We start from the raw sequence: 17,589 nt of genomic DNA, 5'->3' as shown, positions 1-17,589 counted from the left end.
TAAAAATTCCAGGTTCATCCTGACAGTCACCAAATTTGGGCAAAAGGAATCTTCCCAACAAATTTCGAAATATGTTACTTGGTGGTATAAGTGTGGGACAGACAGATATAAAGATGCAAAATATGTTGACTCATACGTTGCGCAGGTAAAAACAGTCTGTGACACCCTGGATTCTGCGTCACAGACTGCTGAGTTTCCAAGGAAAACTATTAGTCTCCCAGTTTACGTGGCCTGCCAGTCTTCTGTCAGTCAGCTATAGAAATGCTAATGAATAGCTGCCTGATACCTAATCATGGGTGTGTCCATGAGCGTCAGTTTCCTACCATTGAATAGGTGGGCTGGACCACCTTATCAAGAGGGGGTGAAAACCCCTCTGAAGAAACTTCATTTGTCTCAGTATCACTGGAAAGTGTGTGTCAGAATCTGATTCTCAGGGAAACACACAAACACACACCTACTGCTATATACAGAATTTGTCCCTTTAATTTATTTATCTAGCAAATGAAAATAAATCTTCAGTAAGCATAAGCATTTAATGGTATCAGTTCATTCAAACAAATACACTGAAGAGAGAAATCTAATCCAATGATTGCATGCTTTGCCAAAAAATAATACCATCCAGGTGCTGAGGTGGGAAACCTGCCAACACACATCAAAGTGAGTTGACTATACACAGAACTTTCTAGCAATTCTGACAGGAAAAGAAACTGAACCTTAAGCCATTGGTACACAACAACTAAACTAATTATAGACTGTGAATAAGGTAATAAAGGACTTATATATAAATGAGTTATATATATAGGACTTATATATAGAGGACTTTCAGTAGTTAACTAAAATACAGTACACACAATGACATGACAGTTGGATATTAAATGGTCTGACACTTACATTTCCTCAGAAATGACAGAAATGGATGAGATTCTTATTGATTCGTCCCGGCTCCTTTAAAAATTATTTGCAGAACAACAAGAGAGCAACAAACGTGCAGAACGTGTCAGGAGGCCCTGATAGTGCTTATCTCCTTTATCTTCGCTGTACATGCAAGGCAATAGTGACCCCAAAGACGTTAGCCTGGGTTTGTGACGGTGTGCGTGCGTGCGTGCGTGCGTGTGTTTGTGTGTGTTCACTTGTAGTTTCAAGAGTAGGCTAGTTCAACTGGTCTAAATAGCCACTCCTTACAGAAGACTGTTTTCAGTCCTCTCAAACAGTCTTGCAGAGTGGTGGGAGTTTTTTTTTTTTTCTTTTTTCTTTGAGATCAATTTTAAGAACAGGAGACACATCAGCTACTGGAGGTAAAGTTCTTTTCTTTCAGGTTTGAATTCTCAAAGTATATTAAAGTATATGTTATTGCTTGCAGGTAGGCTATGTGGATTGGTATTTATTAATGGGACAATTTGATGAGTCATCTTTTGCCTAAACTGCCTGCACAGATAGGGTCAAAAAAGGAAAATGTAAAACACAAATACATAGCGACATTCTTAAATATTTAATAGAAAAATAACTGGCCAAGCTACATAACAAGTCATCAAGTCATACTGTATGAAATAGATACAAGGTCAGGTCAATATTCACTTGTTACATTAGCCTCAGAAAACATATCTCTTTGGTGTCACGCATTTTTTTTTTTTTTTTTTTTTTTTTTTTTTTTGACATTATCAACTATTGTTTCTTTGGCTCATCTGATTTATTTACTAATACTGTGGGCAGTATTTCACAAATGAATACTGTTGTATAAACTTGTATAAGACCCTTCTCTTTGTTGTTAGAAAGAGAAAATAAATGGAAACAAAAGCAGCAAAACAAAACGAGTCATGTATTTGTTTTGTTTTGTTTTTTTTTCCTTAAATGAGGGAATTCCAAGTCACTGGAATTATATCTATATCACTGAAAAAATATTATTTCCAAAATATACTCATAGTTTTTATTTAGACACCGTAATGTCAGCAGAGCCTGCAATGTGTGGTTAGATTTGGTCAATATAATAAGCCCAGCTACATCAATGTTAGATGACAGCGCTGTGATGCGAATTCAAATCCGAGAATTTAACACACATAATTGTCAGATTTCTCCAGAGGCCTGTATCACGAAGCAAGGTCGGTTTTTCCTGGATTGCTCAGACCTATCCGGCTACACTAATCGAGACCATGGTGATCAGGGATAACCGGTATCACGATGCTGGTTATCAACTCGCTCATTCGAACCAGGTTTGCCTCATCAAGAGCCGTGAACGCGCACGTAGCCTATAAGGGGCGGGTTCCGAGGCAGCAGACCAATCACAAACATGAGCGACAAGGAAAAACGCACAGCGTATTTCACGGCGGAGGAGCAGCGTATTATACTGGAAAAGTATGAGGAGGAAAAACAAAATTTACACTCTAAATCGAACACCGTGGCTGCTGCGAAGAGAAGGCAGAATGCTTGGCAATGTAGGCCTATTACCCACTGCATAAATGCGCAAGTTACACATCAATGGCTCAAGTAGTCGACATCTGACGCTGAAACAGATGAAATCACTGCACTGCACAGAAGTGTTGCGTGTAATGACAGGTAGTTGAATTCCTCTAGGTGTGACCCCTCAGAACGTGGGAGCAAGTAAAAATTAAACACAAGAACATCATTGCATTTGGTAAGTTTGCCTTTTTATTATAGCCTTTTATACAATAAAATAAAATAAAATAAAATAAAATAAAGCCGATGCCAAAATTCAATCACGTCAGTACCTCAAGTTGATAGCCTGAATAAAATCAGATACTAAGCTGCGTTAGAACTTAGCAGGAACAAAAGGCAAATATAAAGGCCTTTTCGCCCTCTTGAATGAAGGGTAGAAATAATGCTTTTTCACATTTGCATCAGCGAGCAGTCAAATACGCCCATTCTCTCACCCAGAAATAATTTGCCCCCCAAAATATTTAGAGCTAATTAATTGTTCCATTTTAAATGTCCCTAAAAACGCCTCTAAAATACTTTTAATTATCACATTTCCTTTAATGATCTCTCATGTCTGTTTTCCTTTCCTACAGAATGTCAGCTCTGTATAGCAGGCAGCTGTTAGCCAGGCTGAAGTGCTGCTTCACATTAGTATTACTGTGGTCCCTCGTTAATGGCGGGAGTTACGTTCTAAAAATAATCCGCAATAGGCGAAATCCGCGAAGTAGTCAGCTTTATTTATTTATTTATTTATTTATTTTTACAATTATTATCAGTGTTGTAATGTAACGAAGTACAAATACTTCGTTACTGTACTTAAGTAGAATTTTCACATATCTGTACTTTACTTCGTTATTTATATTTCTGACAACTTTTACTTTTACTCCACTACATTTCCGAAATAAAATGTGTACTTTTACTCCGATAGATTTCTCTTAACCACCTTCGTTACTCGTTACTTCAAAATAAAAGTTGAGTTGGTGACGTAATTCCTGTTTGTTATCGTTTCAACCACGGCCGCCAAGTGCGAAGAAGCTCCGCCACCGGACACAGTGGGTAACCGGCTGCCCATATATGAATCGCCGCAGGCTTTCTATGTTTTTTCGGCAGCATCTTTGTGATTTTTTGTGCATTCGTTCGTGAGTACTGAAGGAGTCGGTCTTTAATTTGCGGTTGCCCTCGTTCGCCCTGCGTCCCATGAAGCTGCACGTCAAACCAGACTTTACAGACAAGCCCCCAAGGTGTGTTTGAACTTGGTGCCTGAAAGTGCTTCATCTTCTGGCAGTCTGCCTCGGTTATGGCTTGGTGGTGGGAAGATTTGTCACGTCCTTCTCGGCGGAGTTTCTTTACCACACCGGCGAAAACACTGTTGCTGGTGGTGAATTCAGCGTCTTTTAACAGACACCAAGCAGCTCCTCCAACCACTCATCCAGGCTCAGGCCACCCAGCAAATCAAAATTCACTACAAAGTCTGACATTTTGTTCACAAAAGTCTTGAAACTACGGAAGCGTAGAGCTGCCAGACCAAGAAAATAAAAACCGAGAGGCTCAGTATCACGTAATTACGTAAAAAGTTTATTGTTATAACAATATATTTTCACGTTATAACGTGAAATTATCACGTTATTTCATTATATGATTTTTTTCACGTTATAACGTGAAAATATCACGTTATTTCATGATATGCTTTCACGTTATAACATGAAAGTATCACGTTATTTCGTGATAGGACTTTTTCACGTTATAACGTGATAGGTATCACGTTATTTCGTGATACGAATTTTTCACGTTATAACGTGATAGGTATCATGTTATTTCAAGATAGGAAATTTTCACGTTATAACGTGAAAGTATCACATTATTTCGTGAAACGTGTTTTTGTTTACTGTCTGCTGGCCATCTGTAAATCATGGCTGCTTTACATGATGCCATTAGATCATATTTCATGCTTGGCTTGAGACATGGGGAAATTTTACAGTTATTGGGCTCCGTGGATGACATTCATATAAGCATGCGTACCCTGAGAAGAATTTTGAAAACAATGGGATTATACCGGAGGAAAAACGAGTCGGACCCTCTTGAGGTAGCGTCATTCCTCATTGATCAGCTGGAGGGACACGGCCGGCTGCATGGATACAAGCTCCATCACCTCAACTGCATCCAAGCTGGATATGTTGTCACCCAAAGTACAGTGAGGCATTTGTTAAAGTTTCTCACTGTACTTGCCTCGCCGGCCGTGTCCCTCCAGCTGATCAATGAGGAATGACGCTACCTCAAGAGGGTCCGACTCGTTTTTCCTCCGGTATAATCCCATTGTTTTCAAAATTCTTCTCAGGGTACGCATGCTTATATGAATGTCATCCACGGAGCCCAATAGCTGTAAAATCTCCCCATGTCTCAAGCCAAGCATGAAATATGATCTAATGGCATCATGTAAAGCAGCCATGATTTACAGATGGCCAGCAGACAGTAAACAAAAACACGTTTCACGAAATAATGTGATACTTTCACGTTATAACGTGAAAATTTCCTATCTTGAAATAACGTGATACCTATCACGTTATAACGTGAAAAATTCGTATCACGAAATAACGTGATACCTATCACGTTATAACGTGAAAAAGTCCTATCACGAAATAACGTGATACTTTCATGTTATAACGTGAAAGCATATCATGAAATAACGTGATATTTTCACGTTATAACGTGAAAAAAATCATATAATGAAATAACGTGATAATTTCACGTTATAACGTGAAAATATATTGTTATAACAATAAACTTTTTACGTAATTACGTGATACTGAGCCTCTCGGTTTTTATTTTCTTGGTCTGGCAGCTCTACGCTTCCGTATGAAACAAATGTGACCTAACGAGTAAGTGGAGTGCAGAGTAGTTGGTTGCTAGGCAACGCTCTGTCCGTTTACACTGGCGCAGGGATATGTTGTGCTGCGGTCTGCCAGTGGGTTACCCTGATTTTACAACGGCATGGAACGCGGCTCAGCCAATCACATTTAAGGATGGGAAGCACCCGTTTTATAATTTCAAATAATAACTCGCGCTCGTGACAGCTGTTGCCAGTTGCCAAGTTCAGTTTGTCCAAACAGGGAGGCTGAGAGACAGAGAGCTGCTGATGGTGACAGAAGTTTAACGGTAATGTTAAAAAGTTGAAGCTTTTTTCTCCTGTACCCAGGTTGCTTTTACTGTAAGGAAGCCACAATAAATTCATTAACAAAATCTAACCGCTCACTTTGTTTAAATACTTTTACTTTTACTTCTAATACTTAAGTACAGAAAATATCAGAAAATTACTTTTGAAACTTAAGTACAATAAATGTCAGGTACTTTAAGACTTTTACTCAAGTAATATTCTAAAAGGTGACTTTAACTTCTACCAAAGTCATTTTCTGGTGAGATACTTGTACTTTTACTCAAGTATCGCTTTCAAATACTTTATACAAGACTGATTATTATAGATGTTTTAAGGCTGTGAAACCCCTCACTGCACATATTATACACTTTTCTCAGACAGGCATTAACATTTTCTCACTTTTATCTCTTGTTTAAACACTCTCAAAGTTCAAACCTTCAAAAAAAACCTTTCACGCCGTAATGCTCTCCTGACGATTTGGACTCGTTGTTCAATGGGATTCTCAATGATTGGGCAGGCCACGTTTTGGCAAACAGCTGATTGGCCAGGGGGCAGTGCTTTATGTAGGATTCAATCTTATCCTGAAAGCTAGCCTGCCCCGGAGCAGGCTAGCTTTCAGGATAGGTTCAGGATAGGTTTCCTATCCCGATCAGAAGTGAACCAGCTTTGTGTTACAGAAAATCCGGAGTTGCGCCTGAAGTTATCTCGCTAACACCTTAATCCCGCTTCGTGATACAGGCCTCAGTTGCATTTGCTCTTCGTTACTGAAAAGCGCAAAGCTGAGAGTAAAGGCTGCTGGGTATAGGAGGTCGGTGTGGTAAACCAGCAGCCACAGGACTAATCCCTCATTCAAACTAGGAGAATTAAGAGAACCAATTTCACTAAAAATAATTTTTTGAGGAAGGATGTTATGTTTAGAGCCTCGCATCGATGGTAGCCTACCAAAACCATGTTGTTATGACCCAGCTCTTAGGCCACAACAAAGATGAGAGACACACCAAGATGCAGGTTTAACCAAAAATACTATTTAATAAATTAAGTAAAGTAAGTAAATAACTCAGAAATAACTATCACAATGTAATTCTTATGCACTGAACAAAGATAGTGTCTATACATCTGTTCATATGGTGAATAAGACAGTAGGCTAGATTAAAGAGCGAGTAATAATTGCAGGAGAATTTAATCAGATACAGGATGTTGCTGTTCATTACTGGAATTACCGTAAAAAGAACGACAGTTTAACCACTTACTGCCAGAATTTATTTACAATTATCTACACAAATAAATTCTTTGTGTTTTTGCCTTCAAGCAGATGCTAAATTATTGGTGGTAGAATGCTTCCAATACAATTCTTGGTATGTGTGAAATGTGCATCAACAGCATCAGTGGGATACATACACCACCTCAGCTGCATTAAGAGTGGAAGTGGTTTGAGGCAAATTCGCGACAATAGTCTACAAGGGGATATTACCGTACACTTTTTTGTAGATTTTTACTGTATATAAATTACAGCAACTTTTTTTTTTTTTTTTTTTTTTTACAGATAAACAATAAATTGTAATGTAGTTTACAACACAATCTTGTATTCTATTTAATTTAAAGACAAGACTTGAGATCTATCTATCTATCTATCTATCTATCTATCTATCTGCCTATGTGTGCAAGTGTGAAAATCCTGGACAAAACATTGCAAAAATCAGACTGTAAATCTTGTTATACTTTCAGTCGTGCCTTCCAGGCAGTGAGGCAAACTGAAATTGAAAATGGATCATCTGCAATGCAATGACTAATGCAGTGGAAATGTAGGGTCAAAATCATTAAAGGGATAGCATGGATTATATGTTACAAGACTGTATGAGTTGCCTATCAGTAGTGATACAAGTGCGTGAACATAACCTCAGCTCCTCTGGTTGGAGATCTCCTGACCAGCCCTGGCTTGGAGACAATACACAATTTAGTGTATTTTTTTTGCTGTTTAACAGTGCTTTTACACCACTCCTTCAAATGGAACTATTTTGTTGGTGGAAGTGGGGCACAAAATAGCAACACATGCACTCCTAATCGCACAGTCCCCTCTTCTCATTCCTCTGTTTTGTGCCTCCTTGTCTCCTTTCTCCTCATGTCTCCTCCTTGCCTTCAACTTGTCTCCTCTTTTACTTAACCTGCCTCTACCAGGTCCTAGTGCCCTTTCTCCCACATTAGGAACACTTTGATATCAGGGGACCCATTTTGATGGACTCCAGTTGAGCATGTACTACTGTTTATGACACATTCAAAACAGCATCCATGGACAGTGATTCTCTCTTTACCTTTGGTCAAAATGGACCACAGATATCATTTGCTGCAGGTGAAAATCTGGTGAACCTTGAGACCAATATGGGTCATCCTCAACCCAAAGCTCAAGAGAGGGAGAAATGGGGCAATAAAGTGGAATACATCCTGGCAGTAGCTGGACACATCATTGGTCTGGGAAATGTCTGGAGGTTTCCGTACCTTTGCTACAAAAACGGAGGAGGTAAATGTATCATTCTTCTTATGGACTCTTACTTTGTTGTGCATTAAACGTGCAATTGCATAGATAGCGTGCCCAATCAAATCAAATTAAATTAAATAGTGAAAAGTGAGATTGTTACATTCTTTCTGCAGTGTTACTTCATGCCTGCTAGATTTCAGTCAGATCTTATTCAGGGGAGATGATGAATTAATAATAATGGGATTTTCATATTTTAGAATACTTTCACATCTGTTGGTGCTGAAAAGAATTTGCCCCCTTAGGTTTGATTTGCTGGAGGAGGTGTACTGTAAAAAATGTACAAGAGGCCAAAATTTGATCATTCGAATTCAGGATTTTATAACAGTTGAGCTGTAGGCTACATGGCTTTGAAAAATATAAACTATCACTAATTTATACAGCTATTACTTTATGAAACAGAACACTGTGTTATACCCACAGTGGTTTGATGATAATGCTGTCATCTTTAGCCTTATAACTTTCAACCATGCTGTGATCCTTTCCCCCCAAAAGTGTTCTCCACACAATAAGATTTATTATTTAGAAAAGCATACCACCCAGCAACATTCCTTTTTCTGCCCCTTATTCTTGTGCATTGAATTCAGTGTTTTAACAAAACTCTTCAATCTTGTCTCAAAGGGGTTTTCCTCATTCCTTATGTTCTGTACTTGTTCACCTGTGGCATTCCTCTCTTCTTCTTGGAGACATCTTTGGGCCAGTACACCAGTCAGGGTGGAGTGACATGTTGGAGAAAAATATGCCCTCTCTTTGAAGGTAAATTTTCAAGATGTTCATCACATAGCATGACTTCATATCAGTTCTGAAAAGAATTAGATGCACATTGCTTTTTTTTTTTTTTTTTTTTTTTTCATTAGACAGCCATACTGTAGAGAGAGACATAGTTGATGGGGCAGATAGTCCATGGGCCAGACCAGATTCTGGTACCACTCAAGGTGGTAAATCTAATTTTTGAAAAGTTGCATGTCTGTAGATCATATAATTTATTATGATAAACAGTCCCCAGTGGCAGCTTTGTCAGGGTAATGAGCTCATGAAGTTAGCCACCACTCCCTAATCACATTTTAATGTTGGTGCATGTCCTGGGGTAGACATTTATTAATGTTTTATGATATTGTTTGGTATTATTTTAATGGGTATGTTCTTAGTTTTCATTCAAGCCCAGTTGTGAATCTCTCTGAGAAATACAACTGCTGCTTAAAACCCTCACTCACATCTCACAGTAAAATAGCATATTAACATCTGCTGATCCTTAAGGGTCCTGTGAGTGTTCAGTTTTTTTTTCCCTTAAATTTTGTGTCTCTGGTGTTCCTAGATGCCACAGGGTTAATACAAAGTATATATCTCTGGACACTGATGATTTGCAGAGCTCAAGCATTTTTGAGAAAAATTCACAATTGGGCTTCCATAAAAGCTGAGAAGAAAAAATATATTAAACACATTATAAAATACTGATAAAGGTCCTGACCATGACCCTAAACCAACCTATGCACCAATGCTATTTACGGCTCTCTGTTTCTACAAAGACCCATCACCAGCTGAGGAATCTCTTTATTTAGGGTCTGGTTCTTCACACACTTTATGTGGTTCTTTAAAGTACTAAAGGTTCTTCATTTTTTAGTTATTTTGTGGTGGTAGCATGAAAGTAGGACTGCAATAACAATTATTTTCATTATCAATTAATCTGCTGATTGTTTTCTCAATGGATAGATTAATGCCTTAGTCTATAAACCCTCAGAAACCAGTAGAAAATGCCCATCACAGCTGATATTTTTAATACCTTGTCTTATAACCATAATAATTTGATTCAAAGTGTGCAAAGAACCTTTTAAAATTACTAAAGAACCATTTTTAAAAAAAGGTTCTTTACTGAACCAGTTGGGTCCACACATAACGTTCTTAAAAACCCTCTTTAAAGAACCATTTTGTGATGGTTCTTTGAGGCACCTTCATGAGTTCTTTAAAGAACCATTTACAAAAATAGTTCTTTAAAGAACCACTTGCTAAAAGGTTCTTTGTAGAACCAAAAATGGTTATTCTATGGCATCACGAAGAACCATTTTTGGGTCCAGTTAGTACCTTTATTTTTCTGTGTGTATCATCTACAGGCATGGAATTTTCTAAAATCATAAGTAAGGTTTGTCACCTTGAGTTGTGCTGCCCAGTGAAATTTTAGGCTTTAGCTCATGGACTAGGAGAGAGGGGGTGGCATGCAGCAAAGAGCTGAGGCTAGATTTGACCCCAGGCTGCTGCGGCTACGTAAGCCTCAGTAGTACGTGGCATGCATTATACATAGTGGCCAACGGGGTGCATTGCAAACATGCTGTCAGGTGACAGGTGACAGATTTATCACCTTGTTTTGATGTGTAATTGTAGCACATGAATTTACATCCCTCGTGTTACCTTAGTATCAGATGTCACATTTGTTTCTGCATCATTACAGGACAATCTGGTATGACAAGCATGTTAAATTTTGGTTCTTATTTTATAGTTGTCCTAAGAAGCTTATCATGCTAAGTGGGTTCAGCCTTGGTCTTCTGGGTTGGAGGGGTTCTGAGTCCAGAAAAAATGGAGGCACATTGTCACTGGAGAAAAATTTTCATGTGGTCACCTACTGTAGATCAGATACAAAACCTGAGAACAAACTGAAAGGTATTGTGCATTGTGTCATTACTTCAGTGTCATAGTAAACCATCAGCATCTCTCAACAGGCTTGGGCTATGGAAGCCAAGTGGTGGTCCTGTACACTGGGGTGTATTACATCATCATACTGGCTTGGGCGTTCCTCTACCTGTTTTCCTCCTTCAGCTCCAAGCTTCCTTGGGCAAATTGTCAAAACAGTTGGAACACAGGTACCAATATGTTATTTTAGAACTTTAACACATACAACTTGTGTTCAATATGATAATCACATTTCTAATTTGTTTTCCAAGCAATACAGAAATAACATGTGTTTTATTTTTTCTTTTATATTTTTCACACTTTAAGATGGCTGCTTTGTGTACAGCCAGAATCATACATTCACTGAGCAACTCCATGGAAATACAACATCATCAGTCATCGAGTTTTGGGAGTAAGTAGTACTAATGACGGTATCATGTAAGAGTGCTTATTTTATGATATGGATGTTTGGATAGATGTTTGGATCTTCCTAATTAAACTTTATTGCAGGAGAAGAATATTGGGCTTATCTAGTGGTATTGAAGAAATTGGTAATCTGCGGTGGGATTTGACCCTTTGTCTGCTACTTGCCTGGGTAATCTGTTACTTTTGCATCTGGAATGGAGTGAAGACCACAGGAAAGGTATGGAAACATATTTCTATTTCTTTTTTTGTATATCTGATGTTATAGAAAATATTCTAATTAATAAAGTGACACAAAAATGTAATTGGATGCTGGTGTTTTCTCAGGTGGTCTACTTCACTGCCACATTTCCATATCTGATGCTGTTGGTGTTGCTAGTTCGTGGCCTTACATTACCAGGAGCCAAAGAAGGAATCATGTTTTACCTCTACCCAGACCCATCCCGCCTCACTGATCCTGAGGTACTACTAGTAATAATCAATTTGAATCACCACTTCTGCAATTACAAACTTAAACTGAGATGAATTGTCCCAATATTTTCAGGTATGGATGGATGCCGGTAGCCAAATTTTCTACTCCTATGGAGTTTGCACAGGTGTTTTGACAGCTTTGGGGAGTTACAACAAGTACACCAACAACTGCTACAGGTTGTTACACATATAGTTTTACCCTTTATAAGCTGTTTATCCCATTGCAAAATTGTGACATTTTTTTGTCTGCTGGATTAAAGTGGAAGTTTGCTCATTTTCCCTCATTTCACTTACAGAGACTGTGTTTACCTGTGCCTGCTGAACAGTTTAACCAGCTTTGTGGCTGGCTTCGCTATCTTTTCTGTGCTTGGTTTCATGGCATATGAACAAGGCATGGACATCTCAATGGTAGCTGAGTCAGGTATGAATTATTGACAATGCATGTTATGCAGAAGGTTGTGTAGAAATTCTGTAATTGTTAAATGATGTGCTTAATGCACCATTTGCAGGTCCTGGCCTGGCATTCATTGCTTATCCTCGTGCAGTGGCCCTAATGCCGGTTCCACAGCTCTGGGCAATCTTCTTCTTCATTATGATTATCTTCTTGGGATTAGATAGTGAGGTAAGACTACATGTGCATCCTGTTTGAAATACAATGATTTCATTCAGACTCTGGCATGGTGAAAAAAATGGGGTTAATTTTTTGACATTTAATTACAATACAGTCATTTTCTCTCAATCTCTCTTGTCATTACAGTTTGTATATCATGAGGCTTTGGTCACAGCGATTTCTGACATGTATCCCTCCTTCTTTCAAAATCCCTGCCGCCGTAAACTCCTTCTCCTCGCCATTTGTGTGGGAAGTTTCCTCATTGGCCTTGCGATGGTTACACAGGTGAGGGATCAACAGCTTTGTGGTTATCTCTTGTTGAACAAACGTAAACACAGACAGACACACTGGATGACAACGACAAATATGCCTTTCAGAGAAGCATTCATTTTTTCCTGTATTTGCAGGGAGGCCTTTACGTTTTTCAGTTGTTTGACTACTACGCCTGTAGTGGAATGACACTCCTGGTTTTTGCCATTCTCCAGTCTGCCTGTGTAGGATGGGTCTATGGTAAGATGCATTAATTAATTTCAATATAGCTGATACTGCTGAGTGGAAATGTGTTTCTTGCACCATAAGGCCAACACGGCTAACAAGAATTATTTCCTGTAGGTGCAGATCGTCAGTATGATAACATAGAGGACATGATTGGCTATCGGCCGTGGCCTTTCATGAAATATTGTTGGCAGTACCTCACACCAGCTATCTGCACTGTAAGTACTGGAGGTAATTTTACGATTGGCATGCCTACTTAGTAAAGATGAGATACATGGCTAATATAAAGGGTTTTAGTAGCTTGCGTTTAACTTGTTCACAGTAGTCTAACAAGTGTGTCTGACAGCTGCCAGTGGCTTCTGTCTGATTGCAAGGACCCATGTCTCAACCAGATGGAAGACAATATGTGAATTAATACTGTAGAGGAGGTCCAGGTTATTTACACCAAGAGTTTTCAAATAAATGCGACTTGTGTTTTAGAAAATCAGTGCATTTATTTAGCACATCACTGACTGAAATAATTATTTATTTTGCTGAAGCAACATTTAATTAAATCATGGTTTAAAGAACTTAGGAATGCAACTCTCAGTAAAACAGCTTTGATTTGTTTAAGTGAAATTGAATAGAAAAAAAAAGAAAGAAACATGAGAGGAAAATCCATAACCCATTTCCAGCAATTATACTCTATAAGACAATGCCATTAAAATTTCAAGAAATTTCTTTGCTTTATGTGATAAAATGCAAACATAAGGTTTGGCACTGAGTCACTGGATCAAAAAGCAAGGTGAAACAACTGCGAATCACTTGACTGAAATGTTAATTTCAAGGGCTGGACAGGCTGTTTCAGAAGCCCAGTATAATAGGATTCTTTCATGAGGCTTTAGTAAATAATCCTTTAGTTTACTCAGTGATGCAGTAATTACATGAACTAGAATTAACTTGAAAGCAGAGGCAAGGTGTAAGGCAGATGAGTGATGTCTCCTCTCCAGTCTAAAAGGTCTATGACTGAGTGTGAGGAGCATATCCAAAAAACACTGAAAGCCCAAGTGCTTTACTATGAATGAAAAGTTGTTGCCAATGAAGCTTCTTTGAGTCATTGGATCAAAAAGCAAGGTGAAACAGCAGAATTAACCTTATATGACATGGTTTATTTTCAACGGTCAATTTATAAGCAAACATGTCTACCAGTCACTGGGATTCTTAGAGATCACATTCATCTCATGATGGATGGAGTATGGTGTTATGGTGGTAAAGACTTTTTGAATGGCAATGTCTCTCATTTTAGTGACAGCAATTACTCTTTCGGATGAGTATAAAATCATACTGAAATATTGCCACTAGCAGTGATTCAAGACCTCATGAAGTTTAAGCACAATATGAGCACTGTGCAAATATTGAAAGGCTTGTGCCAACATCATCAAACAAATTTGCTGTTTGTTGGCAAATTGTCAGATACTTTCCCATGATTATGAAGTAGCATTTTTGCCTGAAATGTCCGTCCTTTGTCACTGCAGCACCTTCTTAGGGTTAACTTACATGAAATTTGGTACAAATGCACATGAAGTTCCTTTTCAGACAAGGCTGTCAAATGTAGTGCTGATTTTACAAATGCAGCTTGATCCACAGGCTGCAATACCTTATTGCATGATTCTGATGCCTGAGATGCCCACTTCAACCAATCACAATACACAATTGTAATCTCAATGACCAGATACAAATTTGTGTTTTTATATGGAAACCCCTATGAGGCTTTACTGAGTTATGTGCTGGTTTAGCAGCCATGTCAGTTATGTTTTTGTGTTCATGCTCACTGTCAAGTTTATTGACTGATGGGATCCATGATATTTAAGTGATCAGGCACGTTTATGGGTCATTTATAAGGTTGTCTTGTCTCTTTGTCGTTCCTCCTTTAGTGCACGTTGGTGTTTTCCTTGGTTAAGTATACCCCACTCAAATTCAACAACACCTATGAGTACCCCTGGTGGGGCTACACCATTGGTGGATTCTTTACTCTCTCGTCAACACTCATTGTTCCTCTGTGGATGCTGTATGCCATGATTGTCACTCCTGGCACACTGAGACAGGTATGTGCATGGATTGTTACTGTGAGCTAAAAGTTAAAGAGTAAAGGAGGCGATAAAATGAAAAACAGAAAATGTTCATAGGAAGCACAAAGCTCACATAGGACATTAGTGTATCCCCGAGGACAAAGTGTTTATATACACTACTCACAAAAAGTTAGGGATATTTGGCTTTTGGGTAAAATTTATGGAAAATGTAAAATGTTCACGCTACAGTGATATTATATCATGAAAGTAGCGCATTTAAGTAGAAGCATACACTGGTGATTTCCTCATCTCAAACAATTTCTTGAAACAAAAGCCAACAACAGTGGTGGATATACCACAACAAAAAATGAAATGTCAGTGTCAATAACTTGTCATGTGCCCTTGAGCATCAATTACAGCTTGACAATGACGTCTCATGCTGTTCACAAGTCGAGTTATTGTCTGCTGAGGCATGGCATCCCACTCTTCTTGAAGGGTGGCCCTTAGGACATTGAGGTTCTGGGGTACAGAGCTCCGAGCCTCTACGCGGCGACTCAGCTGATCCCATAGGTTTTCTATGGGATGCAGGTCTGAGAAAGTGCAGGCCACTCCATTTGAGGTACCCCAGTCTCCAGCAGCCATTCCCTAATGATACGACCTCGATGAGCTGGAGCATCAAACACCTGATGTGAATTTTGCCGTTAAACTCCTTGTTAGAGAACAGCAACTTGTGCAAAAAGTACTGAAACACTGAACAGTTGGACATGTGCATTCAAAAGTTTACAGAAGGTCACATTAAGTTCACCTGTAAAGGTTATAATGCATTTTAGGTTGATCCTGAAATTTCACCCGAAAGCCGAATATCCCTAACTTTTTGTGAGTAGTGTATATATATATATATATATATATATATATATATGAATTGTACCTTTTTTTTTTTAAATTATAGTCCAGCTTATAAATTACTTGTTACTTTAATGATTAATACAGATATTAATGTCTTGCTGTCCCTCCTCAGAGAGTGAGACACCTCTGCACTCCGGCAAAGGACTTATCCAGTGCAACTCCAAAGGTGGCTCTCAACCATGAGGCATTTCAGACGTTTACAGAGTTTTACACACTGCGCACGACTGACACTCCCAGACCACAGAACTCAACCATTGTTTGATCATAAAGTTAAAGTAAAAAAGAAAAAAAATCTTAAATGGGAACAAGACACAATGACAGATGCAGAACCAAGCCAAAATAACCTGCTAGTATGGTTGCAAAAAGTTGTATCAGGGACACTGGGAAATGTGCGCCACAGACTATAACAGCACATGTTGCATCAGTAAAGGTTAACATAATGATTAAGACATTTACTATAAGATCTTGGAGATTTTTACAACTGTATGTAGTGGAATTACAGTTACATCCAAAGCTTAAGATAATCTGAAGCTTTACATTGTATGTTTACAAAGTGCAACAGAATATAACGTAATGCATAAATCTAAGCAATGTCATATTTAGTGTGATTGCCGTACAGAAAACCTAAAACCTACATTTGATAAAGATAGATCACACTGTCACCATCACCAACCAACCTCCAAACACAAACACAGTCCTAAATTATTTATTTTATTTTGCCTTTATTTTATCAGGATGTCCCATTGAGATTAAAAAAAAATAAATAAATAAATAAAATACAACATATACATAATATACGACAGCTGTTCAAACACAAATGTGTCCCCTGGTCTATATTTGGTTTTGAATCACTTATATTCTGTGTTCTCTTCTACATAGCCTCATGAAATGGTTCTTAAGGATTACACCATAGCACAGACCCTGTTGATGTTGTACAGAATCCTTTAATAAATGGTATTTATAACACCATGCCTAGTTTGTTTGTTTTTTATGAGTGATTTTGACATGTCACATGGCCCTTTAAGTCATTATATTTCTACACCACAGGTGTCAAACTCGTGCCATGGAGGGCCAAGAGGCTGCAGGTTTTCATTCCAACCAACAACTCCACCAAGTGATTTCACTGATTAGTCCCGCCTCTCTGTTTGGAGGTAGGGTGATCAGTGAAATCACCTGGTGGAGATTTTGGTTGGAATGAAAACCTGCAGCCTCTTGGCCCTCCATGGCACAGACCCCTGTTCTACACAGACCTGCTACCCACACCAAAGAACCCCTTTTCCTTTGTGTAATGTGTGAACATGACCAGTAGGTGGTGGTACCTTCAAACAAACTGCAGGAACAAGCAACTGGGCTGAAAACAAGCCCAGTGTAAGTTGTGTACGTTGATTCACTCTGCACCACACTGCCTCACTATGAACATGAGGTGTGGAAGTTTGTGAGCACAAAATTTTTTACCTGACATTCCCTCTTGTCTGTTGATATTGTGAAATTGCAGTCAAACACCACTTGGGTCCATACAGATGTGATCTCAAAATGAAAGGTTTGCCGGAAAAATCAAAATAAAATAAATACTGAAAACACAGAATCAATTTATGTGAATCAATTTATGTGAAAAAAAAAAACAGCCTCTGTTGGTTAATGATGATATGATAAGTCAGCTCTGTGTAGAAAAAGAGGCAGACAGTAGAACCTGTGCTTTTACTGCCCTCTTGTGGATAGTTAAACTAGTTATACACCCCTCCTTTGAAGTGTCAGTGTCATCCCAATAGGACTGGTGCTGTGAGTAAGAAAGGGCATTGTGTTTCTGTTTTTTATTTTGACAGTGCGGACAGTGTTAGCAGGCATCCTCTATTACTTGCACTCT

The 17,589-nt window shown here is 38.6% G+C and overlaps 1 protein-coding gene across 4 annotated transcripts; it reads left to right on the top strand.

Annotated features, from left to right (window-relative positions):
• Positions 1-1,258: 1,258 nt before the first annotated feature.
• LOC115359693 (sodium- and chloride-dependent GABA transporter 2-like) lies at positions 1,259-16,654 on the top strand. 4 transcript variants are annotated; one of them, XM_030052275.1, is made up of 15 exons: positions 1,259-1,295; positions 7,913-8,096; positions 8,733-8,867; positions 10,823-10,963; positions 11,100-11,184; positions 11,283-11,415; positions 11,523-11,657; positions 11,740-11,843; positions 11,963-12,087; positions 12,176-12,288; positions 12,424-12,561; positions 12,684-12,786; positions 12,889-12,989; positions 14,685-14,855; positions 15,838-16,654. In XM_030052275.1, exons 2-15 carry the CDS (start codon positions 7,958-7,960, stop codon positions 15,985-15,987), a joined length of 1,773 nt encoding a protein of 590 aa, XP_029908135.1. In that variant the 5' UTR covers positions 1,259-1,295; positions 7,913-7,957; the 3' UTR covers positions 15,988-16,654. The 4 variants fall into 4 exon arrangements, with proteins under 4 accessions (XP_029908135.1, XP_029908137.1, XP_029908134.1 ...); XM_030052277.1 differs by having other exon boundaries at positions 1,269-1,295; positions 7,929-8,096; XM_030052274.1 differs by lacking the exon at positions 1,259-1,295 and adding an exon at positions 3,447-3,671.
• The last annotated feature ends 935 nt before the right edge of the window (positions 16,655-17,589 follow it).

The sequence above is a fragment of the Myripristis murdjan genome, chromosome 5, assembly GCF_902150065.1.
Source record: "Myripristis murdjan chromosome 5, fMyrMur1.1, whole genome shotgun sequence".
In the NCBI taxonomy this organism is placed as follows: domain Eukaryota; kingdom Metazoa; phylum Chordata; class Actinopteri; order Holocentriformes; family Holocentridae; genus Myripristis; species Myripristis murdjan.
This window is presented reverse-complemented; position numbering and strand designations above follow the sequence as displayed.